The 19,580-nt window shown below is 39.7% G+C and overlaps 1 protein-coding gene across 2 annotated transcripts in view; it reads left to right on the top strand.

Moving 5' to 3' along the window:
* The window catches only part of CHST9 (carbohydrate sulfotransferase 9), a 287,298-nt gene that overhangs the window by 257,025 nt on the left and 10,693 nt on the right, over positions 1–19,580 (top strand). The window contains exon 4 of one of the 2 annotated variants that reach the window (XM_004387756.1): positions 7,526–7,563. The exons of the other annotated variant lie outside the window; for it this stretch is intronic. Coding sequence (XP_004387813.1) covers positions 7,526–7,563 — 38 coding nt within the window. The remainder of the gene's footprint in view (positions 1–7,525; positions 7,564–19,580) is intronic. 2 annotated transcript variants of the gene reach the window in all.

Raw genomic sequence — 19,580 nt, forward strand, 5'->3', positions numbered from 1 at the left:
GCTGTCCATGCTGTCAACAGAAAGTTATTAAAATTCCTTTAAAGTGAATAAAAATAGCCTAAAAGCAAATGTACTTGGAAACAGGAAAGAATCAGTATGCAAAGTCCACAAACCTCTGAGCAAAATAGTGTTGATCCAGCCAGAGATTTCAAACATTGTATATTCAAGACGCTAGGAAAAATAATTAAAAGATACTAAACCACAGACTCCTTAATCTTTTATTAGCAAAGGCTTATGCAGTTAAAATGTAGCCCCCACATTCCATTCCTCTTTCTCAAATATGATTTGAATAAATTTGGGGATGACTTAGGTATTCCTTCGGTGGGATTCCCTCCTTCTTGAACCAGCCAGGGAGCGTTTACATCCCCACCAGGGTAAGACCATCCATAAGCAAGAGGAAAAAATGATCATTAGCAGCAATCATAATCACTCAAAAACTCATTGCCATCTAGTCATATTTGAATAGTCACAACTCACAGAAATGGTCTTTCTGGCTCCTGAGTTGGCCTGACCGCTGTAACTGGGAGACTGCGCTATAACCTTCTGAAACAGCTCTTGCCTTATCCCTCACTTCCCCCAGCAACTGGGCTCCTACCTTGTTTGTTTCAATCACATATGACCCTGTACCTAACTCCCTCCAAAGCCTAGATATGTTCCCTGCCGCTTACATCACCGTCAGTCACCTGCCTCTTCTCTGCTTAGAAGACACCACGAATCCTGGACTCACTCTGACCTTTTGCCAAGGAAACTTGTATCCAGTCTGTCTTTTCATCCCAACACTCAGCCCCAGTTTGTGTCTTGGATTCCTACATGTAGGTTGGGCTCTCAGTTTAAAACTGCCCTGGTGCTGCCCAGCCTGCCACCTCCGAAGGCCCCAAGAAGTCACTGCATCTATTTGCTGTCGCTGTGCCAAGAACCCTTATTTTAGTAAACAGTAGTTTAGTGAACCGCTGCCCATCTTGTCATACTATATTTGTCATACTATGGTGGCTTGGATGTTGCTATGATACTAGAAGCTCTGCCTCTAGTATTTCAAACACCAGCAGAGTCACTTATGGTGAACAGGTTTCAGCAAAGCTTCCAGACTAAGACAGACTAGGAAGAAAGGCCAAGTGATGTTGTAATTTACGTCTGAAAATTAGCCAATGAAAACTCTATGGATCACAACAGAATAGTATCTAATATAGTGCTGGAAGATGAGCCCCTTAGGTTGGAAGGCACTGAAAATACACAGTGGTCACAACAATGGACTTGAGCATACCAATGGCGCAGGACTGGTCCACCTCCTCAAATTATCAGATTCCTTCCCAAAATTCTCTTTCATGGGGAAGAGGGAGATGTGACATACCAGAATTTCATAGCTACAGAATATCAGTGTTACTCTACATATGCAGGGAACTAGTAGGCATATTTGCACCCCAGAGAGGAAAAAGACAAGAAGGTTCATAATCTCATCTCCTTTTCCTTTCCCCATTTTAAGTCTTCACATGTGGCGCCTTCAAAATAATTGAAGTATCCCTACCATAAGAACTACAAGAGTTCACAAAGCATATGGTTAAATGCAGATTATAGCTCAGAAGTAGACAACATCATGGGAAAGGAGGAAATTGAACCAACAAGCCCTCTGAGGGCAGAGACCATGCCTGTCTTGTTCACAGTGGAGTCCCCAGAGCTAAGTACCTATACATGACACATGATAGATGATCAATTAATATTTGTGAAATGAGTGAATAAATAGAGCCAGATATGACTCTTTCTCATCTTTATTTCTTATACACATTGTTACCAGTTCCTCTCATGTATTTCTTCAACGTGCTTCTCTGATTTTCCCCTTCATCTTCCGTCCCATTTCTAAGCCCTGATTTGTTGCCTAGTTTATCCACCCCACCAAGGCCCCCGACGTATATTCCAATTCCTCTCCCTATTCTAGCCAATCCCTTCACCAGCTTAATGTATCTTTGTGTCTATCTCTGCTGAAGAAACTATAATTGCCCTAATGTCAAGGGTTCCCAAGACCACCCTTAGGACTCACAGAGCTAAGAAAAGTTGTTATACTCATGGTTTATTACAGTTAAACGATACAAATTAATATCAGCAAAGCAAAAGGTGCAGAGGGCAAGGTCCAGAAGAAACTAGGAGCAAGCTTCCAGTTGTCTTCTCCCAGTGAAGCCACATCAACAGTGCTTAATTCTCTCAGCAATAGTGTGTGACATACGTGCAAGGTACTGCAACCAGGAAACTCACCAGAGCCCTGATGTCCAGTTTTAATTGAGGGGTCAGTCATATAGACATGGAGCACCTACTTGACTAACCTTAGCTACTCAGCCTCCAGCACCCCCAGAGGCCAAACTAACACAGCATGGTTCATGGCCCCAGTTGAACAAAAACAGGTATTCATCATAAATCACATTGTTAGCATAACAAGACTCAAGACCCTAGATATACAAAGACATTTTTATCAGGCAAGATATTTCAAGGGCTTATAGGTTACCTCCCAGGGATTGCTCAAGAGCTAGTCCTTTCTTTGGAATATTCAGGATTTGAATACCCTAAGCCTGCTCTCCAAATTTTATGTATTTTTGAAGGTCTGATTCAAGTTCCACCTTCTCATGGATCCAGTTCCCACATGCCAAGCACAGGTTCTTGTATTCACCATATCTCTAACCACTTGCTCAAACATGCCTATACCTAAAATATATTCTTGAATTCTAATAAGTAAAAATTTAATAATCAGTTGAAATTGTGGTCCTTGACATATTTCTGCATAAATTAAAAAGGAGTGTTAACAGCGGTTAATGGCAACATACCCTAGAAACCTGTTTGTTCCCCAAGACTAGTCACACAGGTGGCTCCTCCTCTGTGCTCCCACAGCTTGTCGTTCAAACCTCTGTTTAAGCCCTTCACATGACGTGTTAGAATTTGACTCTACTTATCTTGAGGGCAGATGCCCTATTGTATTCATCTTTGCATACCCAACACTTAGAAAGTTCTGACACAGTGAAGCTATTATAGTTTTAGAATGAATATACTATGAGATATTGGACTAATACCTTCAGTTTACTAAGTTAGGAGAAACAGCTAGACAGCTAATGAGTCGATATTTCTGAGGGAGTAGAAAGTTGTCCTGAGGAGGTGGAATCTGAGAAAATATTCCACATGCTGTAATCTACCGCCCAAAATAGACTTTAAACTTCAGATTCTTGCAAATCTGTGTATGGCTTCAGAAGGTCTGTTAACTTTCTGAAGTTGTCATATTTTGCTCTGTGTTGGCGTTTTCTTAAGGAACAGATTCATAGCTCTTCTTTGATTCTCAAAGGGGCCTTTTACCTGAAAGAGGTTAAGAAGCACTGCTTTCAATGTTTAGGCAGTGAAAGAACTTCCCCTGGAGGTTTATTCAATTTGTGGTGATTAATCAAACTACTTACAATGGGAGGGATTAGTGAGTCTCAACCACAAGGGAACTTAGAGAATCTGAGGCAAACACCCTAGAATTATAAATCTTAGAGAAATAGTTCTCCTCCAATGTTGGTAGAGGTGTGGTGGGGTGTTTCTGTAATTTCCATTACTGAAGTCCATGAGTGAACTACAGTGTTCCAACATTAACTTTACCATAAGCTGAAACAACACCATCCATAACTTCTCTCTGCCATTTATTCTGCTCCATTTTTTTTCATTATTCCACCTAACCTGCTACTCCAAGAGCCTGCCAAGTGTTTTTATTTCCCCCCTTCTAGTTGTCATCTAACCAAAAGCTAGAGGGACAAGACCCAAATATCAGGCAGATAAGACTGCTTTTATTCTGAAAACCATCTGTTCCTGTACATCAAAAGAAGTCAAAAGAAGCAACATTTAACCTTAGAACTTTGAGCATTCAGATGAACTTGGACAATTTCTTTAAATTCCTTAAGCACTAGTTTCCTAATCAAAAAAGTAGGAATAATAATATTTACTTCACAAGGTTCTTCCAAGGATAGAGTGTATTTGAAATGCTTAGCACAGGGCCTGGTACATAGCAAAAATTCCCTTCCCTGCCCTTTGAGGAAAAGCCAAATCAGAGCCTTTGAATTTGAAGTTGTCTGAATGTCAGGCTTGCCGTGTCTGCTTTCATAACCTCCACATGCCCTCATTCTAATTATGGGCACAAGCCATACTTCCCCCTTAAAGTCTATTCTCTCTCCCATTGTAGCTTTAGTAGTATTGTTATCTACGAGTTTCCCTAGCTAAAAACCTCAAGATTGTTCTTACTCCCTGCTCTTGTGTTTTCCACATCCAATCAGTATCCAGAACTTACCTCAGAAATGCCACCTGCTCAAGCATCGCCTCCATTCCCACTCTCACTGCCTTGTCTTATTGGTCCTGCCAGGATGCAGCACATGCTCACCACTCTCTCTGGCCCCTCCACTTTCAGCCCATCCTCCACACTACCATCAAAGTCATCTTTCTAAAGAACAGTTTTGGTCACCTCATCCCCCTTCTGAAAAACCTTTGCTGGCTTCCATTGCCTGAAAAGCCCTTCTTAATCTTGCCTCATGTCAACAACCTCCCCAGTCTGGTCAAGCTTTCCCTCCTCCCATGAGCTATACTCAGGCCACTCAGAACTTCTCATGGTTCACCTAAACACACTCTATTCTTGCCTGCCTCTAGACTTTACTTGTCCTGTCTCAACTACCTGGAGTGCCCTTCTCTCATTCTTTGTATGCAAAATTCATATTTCAATTTAATCCTCACAAATATGGAGAGAGGTAAATATTATTAACTCTTTATTATAGATAGACAAACAGACCAGAGCATTAAGTAACTGACCCAAAATCTAGTAAATGGCAGAGCTATAATTAGATGCCAGATCGTCATCTACCCCATTTTCTAGAGTCCAATAAGCTGCTACATCATTAAGTTATGACTATTCAATTAGTCTGGCTCTTATTTTCTTCTTGAATTCCTTCAGATTTCCTTTGGTCTCAAAGGAAACAAAACTAAGCTTTTGTAGTGCTGTCATCACTTCTGCCAAACCCTCCAGTCCATTCCCCACTTAGCAACCAGAGTTAAAGTGGTCCTTTCAAAATGCAAATCTGGCCATGCCATTCCAACTTCCCTACCTGCACCCCTGCCTAAATCCCATTAAAGGCTGATTTCCCACCACTCTTATGATCAGATGTCTCCTAAAAATAGAGGCTTACTTGTTGTATGTTTCCTGCCTACTTGTCCAGCCTCATCTCACACCACGTGCCCCCCTTCCTTCTCCACTCCAGCCACTCTGGCTTCCTTTCAGTGCCTTGGATTCACTATGCTCCCTCCAACCACAAGGCTTTTGCACATGCTTTTCCTTCTGCCTGAATGTTCTTCTCACTCCGCTTGGCTAAATTAACTTTCTTCTTATCTTCAAACTTTACTCATTTATCACTTCCTTGAAGAGCCAAAATTGAAATATAGATGATCTAATTCAAAAGACCAAGCTTTTTTCCCACAAACCATGTTGCTTTTTCTTTAAATAGTCTGGCAGAGGGAATCTAAATATTAAAATATATGTGATTGTGTATCTGATTGGTCATTGATATAAAAAAAATTAATAAATTGGTTCCTGCTATCTAGAAACTCCAAGATTGGCCCCTGGCATTTTATAGCAATGGCATAATTGAATTGCCCACTCTTACCCCACCATTTTTTTCTATGCTCCTTATACTTCTACTGTATTCCTCATAGATCTAGCCCAGTATTGAACACTTAGTAAAATTTAAAAATATACTTGTTATTAGTTGATTCATTGGCTGGTAACAATCACTTATTTATTAAATGTCTTTGTTGAAAAAGTTTGGCAGTTTCTTAAATAAACACGTATCTACTATACAACCCAGCAGTTAACACTTCTGGCCATTTATCCCAGAGAAATAAAGACTTGTGTTCACACAAAAACTTGTACATTAATGTTTGTAGCAACTTTATTCAAATAGACAAAACATGGAAACAACCCAGGTGTCCTTCCAATGGTTGAATGGCTAAACAAACTGTGATATATCCATACCATGGCCTACTACTCAGATATAAAAAGAATTGACTACTGATGCCCAAAACAACCTGGATGGATCTCCAGAGAATTATGCTGAGTGAATAAAGCTAATCCCAAAAGGTCATCTAATGTCTGGTTCCATTTTTGAAATGACAAAATGATAAAAATAGATAACAGATTAGTGATTACCAAGGGTTAGTAGGAGGTAGGATTGGGAGGGTTGGTGTAGGTATAAAAGGACAGCATGAGGGGTCCTTGTGGTGATGGAATGTTCTGTATTTTGACTGTATCGTGTCAATATTGTGATTGTGATATTGTACTATAATTTTGCAAGATGTCACCATTGAAAGAAATTGGATAAAGGGCACATAGGATCTCTCTGTATTATTTCTTACAAATGTATATGAACCTACAAATATCTCCAAATAAAAAGTTTACTTTAAACACACACAAAAAAAGTATATGTTTAATAAAGTGTAAAGGCTTGGCAATCTACTTCCAAAAAATCAGCCATTGAAAACCCTATGGAGCACAGTTCTACTCTGGCACACATGAGGTCGCTATGAGTTGGAGTCTATTTGACGGCATCAAGCTGAGATGTTGGCATCACGCTGAGGTGTCTACAACTACATAATAACTCCGTTGCCACCACATTTCTTCTTTATTCTCTTTCCTAGTGGTTCATTGGTTATTTATTTATTATCACTAAGGATTTTATTTCCTTCTATTTAAGACATAAGACATTGATCACTTTCTGCATAATTTCACAATGACTGAGGTTTATTGTTTCAGAGTCTTTATCCTTTATACCCCTCTGTTGCTTTTCATGTATTACTCTGACTTTATCCTGTCCCGACCAGGATACCGTTTATAAAACTGTTGGTTTGTGCTTAATCTCTAGCAATACCATCACAACAAAGTATAATAGTATGTTTATCATCTTCACAGGTGAGAAAAAAATTTTTTAAAGTAGCACTTCTGTCATCGGCCACCTCCAAGTCTCCTTGTCCACTCCTCAAGGTTCCCTGAGCTCAGTGTTAGTGTTATACTTGAACAGGTTGGCATGGTTTGGAAACCTGTGACTGGCTGTTGTTCCAATTTCTCTTCGGTCCTTTTCATCTCTTCACTATTTCTCTGCCAAAGGTTAATACATTCTTCTGATATCACCCTTCCTGGATTTCCATGCCATTTTCTGTTATCTTCATCTAATGTGGTTTATTTACGTTTTTATTTTTGTTTTATTCCAATTACTGGAGTGATTCTAAGTGTTTATATTGTGATATGCGGCTCCGAGGGAGAAAGACGTGGCAGTCTGCTTGCATAGAGATTTACGGCCTTGGAAACCCTATGGGGTCACTATTAGTTAGAATCAACTTGACAACAGTGGATAATATTGTGATACAAATCCTTTCTCAGAGAGCCCATGGCAGCTATTGGAGTTTGAGAACGGGGCAGGATCAGGACTGCATTTTATTCATTTTCATACTTTAAAGTTAAATTTCTTTTTGCTTTCTCTTTCAGTGACTAGAGAAAAAATCCAGGAACATATCATCAGCCAGGTATTTCTTCACTTTTCATAAACTGTCATATAGAGTTTTGCTTCAAATGTTAATATTTAAGTACCAGTAAATGTAATAAAACAAAAGGCAATGCTAGTTATTGGATGTGAACAAAAGACATGTTATTGGTTCCAAGAACAAATCGGTTGGTCATATGTGGATGATCATGTACTTTCTTGGTCTCTTGCCTCCACCCCATTGCTTCCCGCCACCTACTCTGCCCAAGTATGGAAAACTGATGGGAAATAGGAGAGAAGTGGAAGCCGCCTGTTCTAACTTGTAAGCGTCCCTCTGATAGTATCGTAACCTCTGCATTGATATGTCACAGCTGCAAATAGATACTTTTATCTAATTTTCCCTTAACTAAGGTGACGCTGCTGTGTGATTTTCCCAAGTGTTAATTCACCCTGCAGAAAGTCACTCCTTCCCAGACAGTAAGAACTGAACCCCTAACAGTGGAAAATTTCATTATGGCCTTTTATTTCTACTCACAGTTAGCTAGACTCCTGTCTGCTTCACTATTTTCTTATCCAGCCTTTGCACTTATTTACTTTTTATGTTTAAGGGAGATGGAGGTACTCTATTTAAATGGTTAAGATGCTTGAAACAAACAGTCATACATACAAACCAATGAAGGGTTTCGCCAAAAGCGGGGGTGGCATCACCCCTACCTGCTCTTTCAATAGGCCTGTCCTACAGTTTCTCCAAATGTCGCCTGTGTCAACAGACTCGGAATGCAGACGTTGGCCTGTGGCAAAATGTGCTCAGGTTTCACTCACAGACACACATCTCCGTGTTTTGTTTTGTTTCTCTTTTGGCATAAATTATAACTCATGACCTGTAACTCATCAAGAGTTTAAAATCCAGTTGACTTGGATAATATACTCTGTTGGAAATCTAGTAGGCAAAATTTAATGCTTCTCAGAAGCCATTTTGCTTTTGAATGTCACTATAAATGTTCACTCGTAGTAGCAGCCCTCTTAATACTTGAAAATGCCATTATGGTGCAACAGTAAAATCAGTTGGCCACTTCAAATAGTTTATTTGCCTCTTGAACTTAGTTTCTTTATCATTTTATTTGTATGCACTCAAGTGGTTTGGTAAGGTTGTGCAATAATCAGTAAAGTTTTGCTTTACTATTGCTGCCATATTCATTTATTTAAGCTACATAAGAATACTTTTCTTTATAAAGGGACCTATTTTCTTTATTAACAAGTTAAAGCAGTTGATCAAAAATATATTAAGGCCATTGCTTATGGGCAGATCTTCATTTCTTGTATTTTCCTTCTTTTTCCATTTGGTTAAACTAGTAGAATATGTAGGCACCAAAATAGAACGCCAAATATTTACTCATGATATTAAACATTGATTTGCTGCCGGATAAAATCGTAATGGTTTCCATCCCGAATGAGAGGGTATGTCTTTGGACTTTAACATAAGAGGGAAGGGTCTTAAGTACATCAGTTTTACAGTCATTCTCAGAAGAAATAATTGTATGGTTCAGCGTCTGCCAGCTGATATTTCTAACTCTATAATGGAATTACTATTCATTCTCTTAAATCGAGAGATGCTTCCCACTCTCAAGTTAAGAATGCCGTGACAATACAATTCAAAGAGGCATTTTACACCTCTAATTTATCTAAATTCTGGACAGCAGTCAAGAAATGAAGTCACACCCTCTTTAAATCCCTCTGCCACCAGAAGAATTCGGCTCTTGAGAAACATTTTTGAAAACTCACTTTGGATAATCGATCCAGTGTTCTGTATCAGAAAGGCATATGAAAGGGAGCATCATCATGCGTTAATCTTGCCCATAAATCCTTCCCACCTGGCACTATAGATTGTGTAATTAAATTGAAATTGAAAATCGAGTCTTTTTTTTTCCATCAGGCAAGCTCTGAGTTGCGCACCAACATGAGAAATCAGGGCTGGAGCAGAGGGGAAGCTGTCTCTCGCCTGCTGGCCAATATTCAGCCTGCGGTTTTAGCCCACAGCTATTGTACCACACCTGAGTTCTGAGAACAAACAAGTATTTGAGTCCTCTGGAGGGAACGCTGATTTCTTTCCTGTGTAATTCACTGGGGAAATTAGTATGGTTTTTTTAAAAGTAACTTGTTAATGCGCTTGTTTACGAGGAGAGGGCAAAAATGAGCAGCAAACTGCTGCAAACTGCTTGGCAGCATGTGTCCCAGAAGAGATGAATGCATGACCCATTTTTTTCAGCTGCCTCTTTGGCGGTTCAGCGCTACAACAATTTCCTTTCCTGAAAAATGTTCCTCATAGAGATGAAGTCTCCTATCAGTTCTCTGAATAATTTTTATGATAGTAGATTAAATGCCTTAAAATACTCCCAAAAATACCTTCAAAACCAAATTAAAATATGATCTGCAAGAGAATGGGAAAATTGAATATAAAAAAACTTTTTAATTTAACTTTTGGAAACTGCCTTTGTATATAGTAAAACCAAACTCATTGCCATCAAGTTGATTCCGACTCAGAGCGACTCTATAGTAGACAAACATGTAGTGAATTCATACCTTCTATGTACGTTCTTTTATATAGTAGATAATTGAAGCCTGTAGTCAAAGAATTCCTTGTGTTTATGCAATGAGGTGACAAAGAGGATGGCAAAACTTCGTCTCATGTACTTTGGACATGCTATCAGGAGGGACCAGTCCCTGGAGAAGGACATCATGCTTGCTAAAGTAGGGTCAGCAAGAAAGAGGAATACCCTCAACGAGTCTTCAATGGGCTCCAACATAGCAATGATTGTAAGGATGGCTCAAGACCAGGCAGTGTTTCATTCTGTTGTACATAGGGTCACTATGAGTCAGAACTGACTCAAAGGCACCTAACAACAACTCTTCATGTACAAGATTTATTAACATTCCAAGGCACAATTCAAATTCCACCTCCTTTCATCACGTAGCTAAAAATTCTCTCTCCCTCTTCTGTGATCCAATATTATTTTGTTTGCCCTTCCACTATAAACTCTTACATATTCTACTCTTTATTCTAATTATTTGTATCCCAGTGTGGTTTTTGTGACTAGGTAGATTCATCCTAAAGGGAAGAAATCATGTTTGGCACATTTCTGTGTTCACTGTTAGGCCTTACATATCATAAGCACTCAGTCAAAGGCTGGTTGGATATAAATTCTTGAGCTCACCAAATTATTATCTTAGTGGTCAGATACTATTTGGATAGAATACCAGTGGCCATCATACGTAGTGTTGGAATGCTTAATTTAGTTTGCCAGATACTGGCTACTCCCTACACACTGGAATGTTCAAACCTATTGTGTCATCGATTTTTTTAAGAGCCAGGTGTTGCCCTTTGCCTTTCCAGGTAAGGAACCTAAACCAAAAACAGAAGAGACAAGTCAAGACTACCTGTGTTCTCTACAGGTAATGGCCACATAGTCAGGGGAATGAAAGATTCAAAGTGCAGAGATACCCAGATCTTCACTTTTACCTTTACGTCCACATTCCATAATTGCCTGTAGAATATTAAACAGTTTGCTTGGGTTAAAACTTGGGCCCCTGATTTTTTTCTCAAATATAAACATGGCAATGTCATTCTCTGCTGACTTTTCAGTGTAGCGTGAGCTTTAGAACTTCTAAATTTAAAGTAGGATTGCATTATCTTGCACTATTCTTATCAAAATGGCTGTGCACTCAAGGAGATTATTTTGTCTTAAAGATGTTTTCCTTTTTCAACTTCAGCACTAATGAAGCTAGTAAAGATCCTATTCCCTTAATTCTCTCTAAAGGTTACCTTCAACAATTGGAAGTTGGGGTTTTAAGAAGCTATCCAATTTAGGAAGTCCTTTTTTTAAAAATGCTTGAAAGCAAGTTGGAAAGGATCAAAGAGTATGGCAGTAATAGTGGGTAATAATGAACGACTTATAAAAGTTGACCTTTATTAAAGGTCAGATGACTTTCTACCTAGAAAATACGATGAAGACATGAATATCAAAGAGCCGGGACTCACCTCTTTAATCAGAGGCCAGGAAGTTAAACTATGGTGAAAGTGTGTCATCTACCTGTGGATATGTACATATATTGGCAAAACAAAGGGAGGATGAGAACATGGCCCTGGGTTGTTTTAAAAGCATGAACACCATAAAGAAAATAATGGTTAAAATAAAGGAAATTGTGTATTAGTAACAATGTGAAAGCTATTAGCAACTAAATGTACAGATAATTCTCCCTCAAGCACTCAAGATTCTTCTGGATAATAATGACCAGAAATTATGCTAGCCAATCAATGTTTGATATCTCATTTATTTGTCACAACAACCCTATGAAAGTAGGTATTTTAATCTCCATTTTTATATATGTGTAAACTCAGGCTTGAGAGTTCAGTAATTTTCCAGGTATTTCAGTGCTTGTTGTTGCTGTTAGCTGTCAAAGTTGGCCCCCGAATCATGGCAACCCTTCGTGATACAGAGTAGAACTGCTCCATAGGACTGTCTTGGCTGTAATCTTTATGGAAGCAGATCACCAGGCCTTTCTCCCATGGAGCTGCTAACACCTCAGTTAATAGTAATAGTTAGGACTTAATGAGCTTTCTGTATGTAGGAAGTATGCTAAATCTTACATACAATTATCTCATTTAAATCTCAGTACATCACCCTGTGAGGTAGGTACAGATCATTAGATTTAAGATTAGAGAGATTAAAGTTGTTTGTCCAAGATCACACACGTGGTAAGTGGCTGAACCAAATTGAATCAGGCACTCCAACTCAACAGTGTGGCCCTCTTTGCTATTCTATACTCCTTAAATATCTTCTGAATGAAGACACATAGCTGGTAAATGGAAGAGCCAGAATCTGAATCTGGGCATATCTCACTCTTAAACCCTTTTCTTCACCATTATCCTGCATCAGTATTTCCTCTGGAAGTTGTCCTACTAATGAAATGATCCTACATATGACCACCCTAATCAGTACCCCAGTTTTGACACCAGCAAGGTAGCAATGTTATGAGACCCTGGAATACAGATATATATGATTTGGTGTGTCTTTTTTCAGAGCATTTTAACAATCAAGATGAGCATATATTCACTCTAGAGTCCGTATTGAGCTTTAAACTGCTTTTTAATTAAACAGGTGAAAAATAAGCAAATCTGGTCTCAGAGAAAATTATCTGTGACCTGAAAAGAGATTAAGAACTGAAGGGGGAAAAAAAAAAAGAATATATTGAGATAATCTATTACTCACTGGCAATTTTTCCTTGGCAGAGCCAGACAAAAATATTATGGATATAAAACTGGAATTGAAGTAGAATCCTCTATTCTCATTCACTGTAAAATGTTCTCTTGTTCTTTTATTTTGCAGGAAAAAAAATAAATCTTCTAAAACTTCTTTTTTAAGTTTTTCATTATTAATAATAACTGCATCATTGCATATCACTAGTGTGAAAAATATGGGGTACAGAAACACTGTGTGGAAAATGTTGTATCTGTTAAAAAGAATAAAAATAATAACTTTACCATCGAATGTAAATGAATCACACCAACTAAGATGCTATCACCCACTAGGCCAATGAAATCTGTTCAGCAAATGATTTTCTAGTCTCTCTGTTTCTCTTCTTTTTCTTCCTCTCTTTGGAGTTTTTGTAATCATATCGCCCCCTCCCCCCAACTTGCTAGCATCAGCACCTGAAGATCAGCTGGATAAATAAAAATTTTCCATTTAGCAGGTTTTATTAGCAAAATGGTTAGCACCAACATTTGAGATTTTTCTCTCAACACATTACATCAAACCTTAGTAGCCGAGTTCTACTAGTGAAAAGCACAATTAGTAGAGACCCATCAGCATTTGGTACCTCAAACACCACCTTCCTATAGAAAGTCTTTCACTTACTTCTTGGGTTAAAGCTATGGTAAGAATGGGCCACAGAGCTGGTTTTCATCATGTCTGAGTATACATTCTAAAATATTCAACAATATTGAATATCTTTAACAGTATTGAGTATCCAAAACATTCAGTAAACAGTGGTAGTTATCTACCTTTTAAGCCACTTTATCCATGTTATTGTTTCTTCTTATGATAAAAAACTGAATAGAAGACTCACATGAAAACTTGGTGTCTTCTGGAATTATGTGAAAGAGGCACTTGAGTAGTAGTCATTTTGAACAAAAGTTGCTTATGACATTAAAAAGGTGTTTTAAGAAGTCGATGTTGGTTACCATGGAGTTGGCTCTGACTCATGGCAAACTGTGATAACAGAATGAAACTTTGCCCAACCCTGCACCAACTTCATGATCGTTGGTATGTTTGTATCTGTTTTTTAAAAAGTAGGGATCATTTCTGTAGAATCCATATTATGTATAAGGCATAGACAGACCCCTTAAAACAGATCTCTGCCAGCATCTATGGATGGACTTCTCTGACATTGTGTGCAGATTGTCATGTGTTTCTGCATTTTGCTGGAGGAAGTTCTCTTTGGCCCTCATCAGAATCTCAAGAGTGAAGGAAAGTGCCTATAGAGAGTTTTCTACTTCTCATTAGCGAGAGAAAAGTGACAATAGTTATCCCTTCTATTATGCATAAACTGAAACCAATTTTATTTAATTTTATTTTGTAAAGTAGCACTTATCAGAGAACAAATTTCTGGGAAGGAAAAGAAATACAGACAAGTAGTGAAAATTCGGGTATGAATAAGGGACCCAGTGAAAGCTGCCACATCTTTATTATCCTTAATGTGGAAGAAGTTATTCTCCACACAAGTGTTATGTTACGTTCTGTGGCCAATCATCAAACAAGGGTGAAATAAACAAGATTCTTCACTGTTTCATCACTGGCATGTGCCTTGCCCAAAATGTATTAGAAGGAAATATTTTCATCATACTATTACTGGATAATTCAATTAGGCCAGTGTTCTGTGAATGTAGAATAATGTAATTTACTATGTTGAATGATTAACCAATCAGATTTCTCTCATTTTCTAAGGCAATGGCTTGACTAAAATGTGACTATAAACAAAATAGATTTTATTAGGCATAATCTACTTTGTAAACAAATGAAATTAATTCTTTGCCTGACCTAAAGCTTTGAAAATGAAAGACCAAAATTGAACACATGCTTCCAATTTTGGTTCTGTTACTAAGATGACACTTAATATAAAAGTTACAATTTAACTTCCCCTCAAGTATTTCATACTTGAGACTAAATGACTCTTAGAAATACGTTCATCAACAGATGGGAGCCACTTATGGCCTCATAAACTCCAAAGCAAGCGAAATTATCTCAGCAAAATAGAAAGAGATTACAATAAAGCCTCATCTGGTTATCTCAGAGATGATTAATGCATTGCATACTGGTTCAATGGTGCAATGAGTATTGACAGATAATCACCCTTCTTCATAAAACAGAAGTAGTAAAGAGACAGATGCCCATGATGTACGCTTTCAGTCAATCAGTATGCAATTTTGAACAAACGCCCTCTGTTCAGGGCTGTGCCAAGTGCAGTGGAGGATGTGGAAGAAAGTGCAAGCGTGTTGCCTGGTCTAAAGGGCTTTTCTATCTTGTAAGAGAAGACTAACATACCTTAAACGTTATACAGAATAACCGAGCCTATGTTATTACATGCTTTCTTATTAACTATTCAGTATAGGTATTGTGGAGTCCCTGGGTGGTAAAAACATCTAACGTGCTCAGCTGCTAACTGAAAGGTTAGAAATTTGAGTCTACCCAGAGGCACCTCGGGAGAAAAGTGTGGCGATCTACTTCTGAAAAATCAGCCATTGAAAACCCTATGGAGCCCGGTTCTACTCTGACACATGGGGTCGCCATAAGGACTTCGAAAACCAAAGTTATTCAGATTTGCTTCAGCAGGAAATATAGTGTGGTGGCACTGAAAATTTGGGAGTTGGGACGTGACCGCAGGAAAATTAGTATGGAATTTTTTGTGAAACTGTATCCTGCAATCTCCTTTTTGTTCCATCTCAACTGTTACAAGCCACCCATCTCTCTCTGGGCTACTCTGATCTTCTCCTGCTTCCTCCCCTATCAGCCCCCAGTCCATTCTCCACATGGCAGGCAGGCAGAGTGAGCTGTTTAAATCATATCATATTATCCTCCTGTCTAAAACCTCCAATGGCTTATATTACACCTCTAATAAAATCCAAAATCCTTACTATAATCAAATATTCCTACAAGATGTGGTCTTGCCTTCCTCTTTGATTTTATCTGTGTCGCTGTGGCCTTCTCACTCATGTGACAGCCACGTGAGCCCACCTTCTTTCTGTCCTTCTACCATCCAGGCTTGTTTCCATGTGAGGCCATTGACGGTTGCAGTCAAGAATGATTAGGGGTGAAAATCTATGATGTCTCGTCTTCAGAGCTATCTTCCTCCCATTTTGTAAGTTGTTGGGCTGAAGTAGGTATGGATCATGTGTCTCACAACCTGCCTGTTTCCACAGGGCTCTTTTGTAAATTGGTCTGTGCACCTGTAGATCCTTCTATCAGTCGGGGTTCTCCAGGGAAACCAATCTAAGAGATTGGATGGATGGATGGATGGATGGATAGATAAATTTATTTTAATGAATTGTCTCACACAGTTATGGGAGCTGGCAAGTCTGAAATTTTGGGGGCAGGCTGGAAACTTAGGATTTCCATGGTATAATCTTGAGACAGAATTGCTTATTCTTCAGGAAACCTCAGCTTTTGCTCTTAAGGCCTTGAACTGATTGAATAAGATGGACCCACATTACTGAGGGTAATCTTATTTACTTAAAGTCAACTGGTTGTAAATGTTAATTTAAAAAATCAGTTGTCTTCGAGTTGTTTCAACTTACAGTGACAGAGTAGAACTGAGCTCCTTAGAGTTTTCAATGGCTGTGATCTTTTGAAAGTAGATCACCAGGCCTTTCTTCCAAGGTGCCTCTGGGAAGACTAACCACCAACCTTTTGGTTAGCAGCAGAGCATGTTGACCATTTGCACTACCCAGGGACTAAATTACATCTTAAAAATACAATTAAGAGATATCTAAGCTAGTGTCCGACCAAACAATGGGGTACCATAGCCTAGCCCCATAAAATTAACCATCATAGTCCCCAAGATTGTCCTCCTCATTCTGAAACAGTACAGGGATGGGGGCTAGAAAATACCTTGAAGGATATACTAAACTGAAAAGTGTCTGGATGAAGGTAGCCGAATGTGATTAGTGGAGCAGAATGATACTAGTTACCTTGGAGACAACCACCTGAAGGGTACTATAGTCCCAGAGAAACTGTTTCAAAATGCAGTAGCACATGAAAATGTTCGCTTCCATCTTTCTGGCCATACATCTGCCAAGTTACTGCCTAGAATATAAAAACTAGACTTTGCTAAAAATTAGTCTACTAGGGCCCTGGATCAAAGGCAATCAGTCTGTGGACTGAACTCTCAGGTGGCCTGTTTACATGGGCCTCTATTCATGGCAGGAGGTGGATGGCTTTCGTCAGTGTATCAGTAACCATGGAGACAGCATTATAAGGCTAGTGTCCTATGGGGACCGTGCCAATCACTGGGAGTTGATCAGGAGTTGAAAGATAACCTTCAACCTTCTCATTTCATCACTGATCCAGGCACACAGCTCACAAGTCACTCATTCTATTCCAATTGTCTTGATTCTAGGAGCTTTTCTTTAACTAAAGGAGAGTGGAGCCTCTGACAGAGGTCAAGACAGACAAATGGGCCTTCCCTGCCAATTGGTATAAATACACTCTCTTAGCTCAGGAGGAAACATGCTCTGAACCAGGGAATCTCAACATGTGGGTCAAGAGTCACAGATAAAGCAAGAAGGTCTTCCCACTGGCCTGCAAACTGATCCAGAAGTCCAAGTAATTTCTTTGGATTTCACAAGTGAACAGCACTCAATTCCATACATTTTCATTTTGCTGCAGTATTGGCTATAAGCTAGTTACTAGTGACCTACAGTTATGGAAAGCTCTAGGAAAAGCCCCTGCATGGAGCCTGAGACTTCCTTTCCCTACTGTGGACAATCAGTTTCTCCTTGTATAGGGAGTAGATGTAGTTAATGAGCTGGAGTATTATTTCTGAGCAAGGAATACCAAGATATCTTTGCTCCTTCCAAGGAGTAGTTTACAGAATTGTAGTGAAGAAAGGGGGAGTGAAGATGATGCAGTGTCTGAAGGACCTCTAGAGAATTATGCCTACTTGCTTTCTGATATCTGTGTCTCTATAAATAGATTAAGGAGATCCCTGTCCATCAGTCTGTCAGGATAAAAGGGAATTATGATTGGATGGCAACACCAGCCTCCAATTCTGCCCTAAAGAAAATAACAAATGGGGTTGGAGTGGCCCCACCCCACCTTCTCCACCAGACACGCTGTTGCACTTACCTAGGCTTGGCTGCAGGTGGCAGGCATCCTTCTGTGATCCTCCTGTGTCCAGTAGGAGCTCATCCCATACCAGCTCAGGCCTGAGGTTGTCCAGACACAGAAGACTTACACCCTCAGGCTAGGGGATCAGGATTAGTGCAGCTCGCAAGTGGCCTTGCAAAGAAAGGGGGAACAAAAAGAGAGACCACGGCCACAGATGCCTCTTAGTTGCCCTTTTATTAAGATGTAGAATCAAGTACAGTCATCTTCCAGGGGCAGTAACCATAAAGCTTCTAACCTTACCTCCCCCCCAAAAAGCTTCTAAATTTAAAATTAATAAAATAATATTCTTGAAATAAAACTTATTTTAATTCATGAATAGATAAGTCCTTGCAAACTTATCGCTTGATCCTCACTTTGCTTCCTTAGGGCTCTGTTTACTCTGGCCCCTCATATGGCAACCCACTTGGATCCCCTCTTGCCTCCCCATCCTTCAGCCTTGCTGCTAGCTTAAGTCTTGCATTCTTCCTTTGCATTCAAATCCTGAAAATAAACCCTCCTCAGCATGGCCCTAGGATCCCCAGGGCATGATCTGGTGCCACAAGCAACTTGCTCCTCCTAGCTCAGGCCCCAGGTAACCAATAGTAGCACCAAAGTACAAGTTGCCTGTTCTAGACCAAGATGGTTGGGATTTACTCAAAGCTGAGCTGTCAGATATGCAGACAAATGTAAGCCAGAAGGGGGTGTGTGCCACTCAAAGGTGCTGACACAGGCAGATCTGATCTGGGGCTGGCTGGTGCTTAACCAAATGAGACCAGTGGAATGTATTGCTGCCCTGTGTCACTGCTGCTTTCACAGTTGTCATTGCTATTACCAGGGCTCAAGTAGGTTTGGACTAGTAGGCAATGGGTGGAGGAAGAAACAGGCCCCCAGGTATAAGCTGCTTCCTGGGACTTGGGCCCTCACCACATGCGAAAGTGCTTAGCTCTACGATTAAACTGACTCAGCTATTCCTTTGGGCTCTACTTTTCTTTTTGACTGCTCTTTTTTTCCTCCTTACCAATAACTGGCCAAGTCTCTCCATATTTTCTAGTCTAGAACCCAGAGGGGAGGGAGATGGTCTCATTGATTTAGCTAGTTCTGTCCCCCCACCTGGGCAGAGCCCATTGCTCCAGCCACCTCATTGGCTGCCAGCTGGTCTATGGATAAGCTGCCCACTCCTAATTGAATCAGTGCCCACCCAGCCCTGCCTCCATGAACAGGGTCTGTTGCAGTGACCATTTCAGTCTGAAGCTGGGAAGGTAGGCATTATGGATGACATAGCCAGTATAGAGGGAAAATCAGAGAAGAAAGTCATGGTCAGGTAGAATTAATGTTTTAAGGAAACCAACTATATGTCAGACACTGTGCTGGGCTTCAGTAACTTCATTTACTGAATTAATATTTTAAAACACTCATCTGAATCAAAGGGCTGAGATTTTAACATGAACTTCAGTAAAATGTCTAAAGAGGCCTCTTGGCCAAAGTTGGTGCTGGCTCTTAGGCCTGCCTTGTCTGGGCAAAAGAATTCTTGCCAATCTGTGTGGTTTAGCTCAGCTTAGTAGGACTAGGGTTCCATCTAGCTATAAGGTGTTCCTTTTCTCGGCCTTATTTTATGTACATATATGAAAACACACGCCATGAA

Source organism: Trichechus manatus, unplaced genomic scaffold (assembly GCF_000243295.1).
Source record: "Trichechus manatus latirostris isolate Lorelei unplaced genomic scaffold, TriManLat1.0 scaffold00193, whole genome shotgun sequence".
Lineage (NCBI taxonomy): Eukaryota > Metazoa > Chordata > Mammalia > Sirenia > Trichechidae > Trichechus > Trichechus manatus.